At 58.6% G+C, this 6,000-nt stretch overlaps 1 protein-coding gene across 1 annotated transcript in view; it reads left to right on the top strand.

The window, feature by feature from the left end:
* The first annotated feature begins 792 nt into the window (after positions 1 to 792).
* Positions 793 to 6,000, top strand: part of LOC101595823 (keratin, type I cytoskeletal 42) — a 34,413-nt gene continuing 29,205 nt past the window's right edge. The window contains exon 1 of the mRNA XM_045158488.1: positions 793 to 1,041. Coding sequence (XP_045014423.1) covers positions 1,026 to 1,041 — 16 coding nt within the window. The 5' untranslated portion in view covers positions 793 to 1,025. The remainder of the gene's footprint in view (positions 1,042 to 6,000) is intronic.

Here is a 6,000-nt window from a genome sequence, read left to right as displayed (position 1 = left end):
GAGGCTCGATTCCCCAGGACCCACGTTAGCCAGATGCACAAGGGGGCACATTTGCAATGGATGAAGGCCCTGGCGTGCCCATTCTCTCTTTCTGTCTTTCTATCTGCCTCTTTCTCTCTCTCTGTCTGTTGCTCTCAAATAAAGAAATAAAAATGAACAAAAAACAAAATTAAAAAAAAAAGAGCAGAGCTAAGACCGGCCTCCTTCCTTCAGCACCATCCTGGTGCGTCTGCCTCCCCGGCCGCCCCCTTGTGTCCTGATGGTCGCTTTATGTTCACCTCCTCTACTGCAGGACACTTCTAGTGTGGACTGGAAAAAATGCAGAGTCACCCACAGGAAGGGCTCTTAACTGCTGGGACATCTCTCCAGGGCCTCACGGGGTGCATGGGGTGCTGGGGTTCACTTAGGGGCTTGTGCATGCTAGGCAGGCACTCTACCTGCCGAGGTATATCCCTATCCTTGAGATAGAGGGTGATCTAGAAGACATTAAAAAGTCCACAGTGTGGGGCTGGAGAGGTGGCTTAGCGGTTAAGGCACCTGCCTGCAAAGCCAAAGGACCCTGGTCTGATTCCCCAATAACCACGTCAGAAGCACAAGGTGGCACATGTGTCTGGAGTTCATTTGTAGTGGCTAGAGGCCTCGTTGTTTCTATCTTCCTCTTTTCCATTCTCTCTCTCAAAAAAAAAAAATGCCCACAGTGTGAGTCTGGTCACATGATGCACAAAGCGCTGGTGCCTGGAAGGGGGCAGAAGGGGCTCTGGGCACATGATCTGTGCGCTGGTTGCATGGGCGAGTTCAGTCTGAAGCCACGTTGAGCTGCATTTTTCTGCACAGACATAAGAAGTTGCAAGAAGCTTGACTCTCACCTTGAGGAAGTGCCCTGTGCTTGCTGGGACCTTCCAAGGAAGCCCCTCTACTTCCTGCCCATCCTTTGTCTTGGCTGACCCGCTCCTGTGACTGTCTTCTGTATTCTCCTTGGTGCGCTGAGGTACCCAGGGGCACGGGGCATCCTGTCCATTCCTGGCATGGCATCGTCACCTGGTACGAAACCTGAACACGGTGACTCCCCAATGTCTCCAGGGCTCTGCAGAAGCCCGGAGGGGCTGTTCCGCCCTCCCCAGAAGGCCAGCATTAAAATGCAGCTGGGGTCTAGCCTGGAAGTGGACTAGGGGATGGACGGCAGCGGGCTGCGGAGGAGAGGGGCTGGGAGTCCTTGCTGGGGCGGGACGGGCAGAGGCAGGGGCCTGGCTCTCTGCTGGGGCCAGACTTGCTCCCGGTAGCCCTGACTGCCTTGCAAGTCACTGCCGCCTGGCACCCTCTGCCCCAGGGATCTGTCAGCAGGCACACAGCTCCTCCTTGCCATCTAAGACTTGTCATGAAAGCACTGGTCCATGGCCTGGTCCTTCGGGCTTCCATCTTGCTTCTCCGGGAGTGGGAGAACAATTCTGACAGCTGTGAGGTCAGACAAGGTGGAGAGCTCCTATGGGAGGTATTAGGACCCGGGAGGCGCGGCCCGCGAGGGGCTGGCAGGTGCTCCCTGCAGTTTTCAGGTGGGCAGTGGAAGTTCCTCCCGGGCTTTGTCCCAGAATTCCCCTGGGAGGTGGCTGGAGGTGCCGGGGAGCCAGGGAGAGCCAGGGGCCTCGGTTTGTACCAACTTGGCCCAGACCTGCAGCAAGCCTGTTGTTTCCTTTAACCTGTTTCTTTGGTAAAGAGAGCCACTGGGGGCTGGGGAGATGGCGGAACGGTTAAGGCACTTGCCCGCGAAGCCTAAAGACCCAGGTTCAATTCCCCAGTACCCGCGTAGGCCAGATGCACAAGGCGGCACATGCATCTGGAGTTCGTTTGTAGTGGGTAGAGGCCCTGGTGTGTGTCCATTCTCTCTCTTCCCCCCTCTTTCTCTTTTTCAAATAAATAAATAAATAAAATCTTTTAAAAAATTAAAAAAAAAAGATGGGCTGGAGACATGGCTTAGCGGTTAAGGTATTTGCCTGCAAAGCCAAAAGATCCTGGTTGGATGGTGGTGGATCCAGGACCCACGTAAGCCAGATGCAGAAGGGGGCGCACACGTCTGGAGTTTGTTTACAGTGGCTGAAGGCCCTGGCATGCCCATTGTCTCTCTCTCTCTCTCTCTGCATCAAATAAATAAACAAATATAATATATTTTTTAAAAAAGCCATTGGGTTGGAATGTCCCTCATGCTTCACGAACTCTGAGGTGATCTCTGTTTTATGTTGTTTGGCCAGCACGGGGTTGTCGGTTTGGGGCCAGTTTCTCAATTTTAGATATTGGGCGGTAATCTGCAAGTCCACAGTGCCAGCTCCCAGAGGGCACCTGGAACCGTCCCGCCTGGAGTCCAAACTAACTGCTTGGGGAGGGCCTTCCTTCCTGGTGCCCATTTCTCCCTAGAGCCCCACCCTGCAGTCACTGGGGCAGGGTCCCGAGCACCCAGGACCCTCAGTTCCGGGCTGTGTGAGCTTGGGTCCTCCTGGCTCGGCTGCCGCGCCTGCTGGGGCATGCATGCATGCTTCTTCCTCTCTTGTTTTGCCAGCTTGAGGCTTTGGAGGGCAGGTCTGGATGGGACCGGCATGAGCTCATGTGTTTACCCAAAGCAGAGAACTGGGTCCTGGGGCGGGGGAGGGGGGGCGGATGCAGGGACATGTGCGAATGGAGGAGGGGTCCCTCCTGCCTGGAGTCTATGTCCTGCTCTTCTCACTGTCATGATCCCCATTTCCAATATCTCATGCTGGCTGAAAGACCCCAGGAGCCCAGACCCCTCTCCCCCAGAATGCCTACGCTTATGGTGGTGTTCTTTCTGACTGCCTGGGTACGCCCTGAAGTCCTTTACTTTTGTTTTAAATTAAATCTTATTTACTTATTTTGAGAAATAGAGAGAGAGAGGCAGACAGAGAGAATGGGCACACCAGCCACTCTAGCCACTGCCAGCCAACTCCAGACGCATGTGCTCCCTTGTGCATCTGGCTTACGTGGGTCCTGGGGAATTGAACCCAGGTCCTTAGGCTTTGCAGGCAAATGACCTAACCGCTAAGCCACCTCTCCAGGACCCCCTTACCTTCTTGTGCGACTCTTTTGTCATTCAAGCTGTGGTTTTCCCTGAAGTCCCTGAAACCCATTCCTGACTTGTTGGTGTGGGGCTGCTCTGGGCTGCCTGCCCGTTGACCCTTGGCCTCTTGTACTTGCCTGAGTGCTTGCCGATGCTGGGCAGGGACCCTGTCCTCATACGGCCACCCCAGAGTGCTTGAGGCCCAGGGCCAGCCTCTCTGGGATGCAGGAAAGGACTTAGCAAATGAAGGCTAGCTTTTGTCTGCAAGGCAGGGGCGCAGGCTGTGACCTGAGGCTGGTGGGCTTCTCTGGGCTGTGGCTGGGAGGGTGGAAAGAGTAGCAGGTCTTGTCCCCAGAGTGAGTGGAGAAAGAGACCCCTTCCCTCTAATGCTTTGTCCTTTAGTCTTCTTGACCACAGCCCTGGGTCACTACCCTTAACTATGTCCACTCACCACGTGCCAGGGACAGTGGGATCAGAGGTGTGGGACCAGCTTTTGCCATCAGGCTGGTCGTACTTCCCTAACCCTGGGTCCGACCCTGCCACATCTCAGCATAAGCCTGCCCAGGCCACAAGAAGAGAACATGGGAAGCTCCTCACAGACCAACCATGATGCTTTGCAGTTGGGACAACTGAGGCAGAGGCAGAGACAGTGAGCGGCCCAAAGTCATGGGCCTAGATCTGGCTTCCTGGGACTGCATCCCGGGTGTCCTGAGCAGGCTGCGGTGTGAGGACAACCCTGGGGTCAGGGCGTCAGGGCGTCACAGTGCCTGATTTGACAGAACCGCAGCCCCTCTGCCCCACACCCCCCTTTCATGCAGCGGGAAGCCACCGCGCCCCGGACCTTCACCTGGCCTCGCTCTTCCCAGAGCCAGCTGAAAAAGAAGGCAGGAGCAAGCCTGAATTGGCCCACAGAGCTTCCAGTCTCGGCCAACCCTCCCTCCCTGCCTTGGGGCCCAGGGAGCGGCAAGAGAGGTCCACACCCCAAATCCTCCAGCCTTCCCTCTCCACCCACGCTTCTGCTGTGCCTGGGGCCCAAACACGGCAGGGAGCCAGGGAACCTGGCCCTCACCCTCTGCCCTTGGTAACCAAGGCACAACGCCCAACACCAGAGACTGTTTGTCCTGCCAACGCCCGGGCCCTAACCTGGGCCTGTGCTCAGCTTGGCCCTGGGGAAAGCCTGGCTGGGGGAGGGGCAGGCAGGGCGCAGGGCAGCCCAGCCCCTGGGCTGGGGACCCTTCTCCTTCCATCCCACTCTGCCCCAAGCTTGCCAGCCTAAGATCCCTGGCCTGGTTCTCAGTACCTGGCACTGTAGCCCTCACTCCAGCCCCTGTCCCAGCCTTCCAGCTCTTGAAAGCGCAGAAGGAACACGGTGGTGGCGGGAGGTCCTCGGTTAAGCCGCGGCACAGAGGAGACAGGAGAGACCCCCTCGGCCAGTGGGTGAAGACCGAGGCCAGGACAGTGAAGGGAGGCTGCAGGCCCTATCCACACAGGCAGGGGAGGGAAGGGATCTTGGATAACCCCAGCTTTTGGAGGGCTCTGCCTCCTGGTCCCCAGCGTTGGTGGGGCTGCTCTAGGATGAAGCAGGGGGTGCTGGCCGGCTGGGTGCGCAAGGTGGATGTGTTCCCCGGGGGGGAGGCAGCCCTGGGAGAAGGGTAGCGTTTCTGGCTTTCCTGACGTGGCCTTTCTTTCCATGTCCTGTGGCTTGGGATGGTGGGAAGAGAGAAAAGGCTGGAACCCCCCGATCTGGGGAAAAACAGAACCCTGGCCTTCAGGGTGCACCTGGGAGGGTTAGATGCTGAGCCGGCTGTCCGTGCTGGGTGACAGGAACAGCGGGTCCCCCTGGGCCTCAAGCTGAGGCTCTTGAAAAGGAGACGAAGGGCCAGCACCACTGCTTGTTGGGAGAGGCGGAATCAGGGTCTTTGGCGTTTAAAGACGAAGTCTCACTCTAACTTGCAACCCTGGCTGGCCTGGAACTCAATACATAGCCCAGGCTGGCTTCAGATTCATGGGGCTCCTTCTGCCTCGGCCTCCAGAGTGATGGGATTAAAGGTGTGAGCCACTACATTAATGCTTGGAATCAGGGCCTTTCTTACTCCTCCGTGAGAGGCTCTGCCCCAGGCCTGATGGGCTTTCTCTAAAAATAAATTACCAGATCTGCTTAAAAAAGCCTCCAGCAGTGTGCAGCTTCCAGCTGAAGTCCCCAGTGGCCAGGCTTGACAGCAGCCCAGGTTCACAGAGCAGGCTCCAAGCGAGCCGGGGGACTCCTGGGCTGTGGTCCCCAAGGACCCCTGGCTCTGCTGACGCTGGGGACATGAGCCTGGGCTACCAAAGAGAAGGGACTTTAGTTAGTGTCCCTGTGGCTCCCCGGGGCTTTGGTGGGGTGTGTGTGTGGGGGGGGAGGCGCGGTCCTGGATCTGGCGGTGGACCCCGCAGGTTCTCAGCCTTCCTCTCTGCCCTGGTCCCCTGGCTCAGGCCCCGCAGGGACGGCGGGGAGGCGGCTGGGGGGGAGCGGGGCATCGTCTTGCTGAAGCTGCAGTTTCCCCGGCCCACCCAGGCTGAGTCAGCGCTGGCCCGCGGGAGCCAGGGGGGCGGCGGCTTTCCCAGGGCCGGCCCGGGCGCGTCCGCATTCCTGCTCCGCAGCCAGGTGCGCCGCGCCCCGCCCGGGCCCGCCCGCCCGCCCGCGCCAGCTCAGCGCCCCGGCCTTGTGGGGAGCTCAGCTGCCTGGAAGCGGGGTGTGGGAACTGCTTGCCTTGCATATCCGTGCTGGGTGGGGTGCACGCTAGGACAGGGCAGCCTGCCGGAGCCCCTGTTCCCACAGTGGCCGGAACAATGGGGAGACCCACTCCTTACGCTCTCTGCAGTTGGGGAGGGGGGCTTGGGCTTTCCTGGTGGCAGAGGACAGAGTCCTGAGAGCTTGGGTGGGTGGCAGGGTCTAGAGA

Source organism: Jaculus jaculus, chromosome 9 (assembly GCF_020740685.1).
Source record: "Jaculus jaculus isolate mJacJac1 chromosome 9, mJacJac1.mat.Y.cur, whole genome shotgun sequence".
NCBI classification, from domain to species: Eukaryota; Metazoa; Chordata; class Mammalia; order Rodentia; family Dipodidae; genus Jaculus; species Jaculus jaculus.
This window is presented reverse-complemented; position numbering and strand designations above follow the sequence as displayed.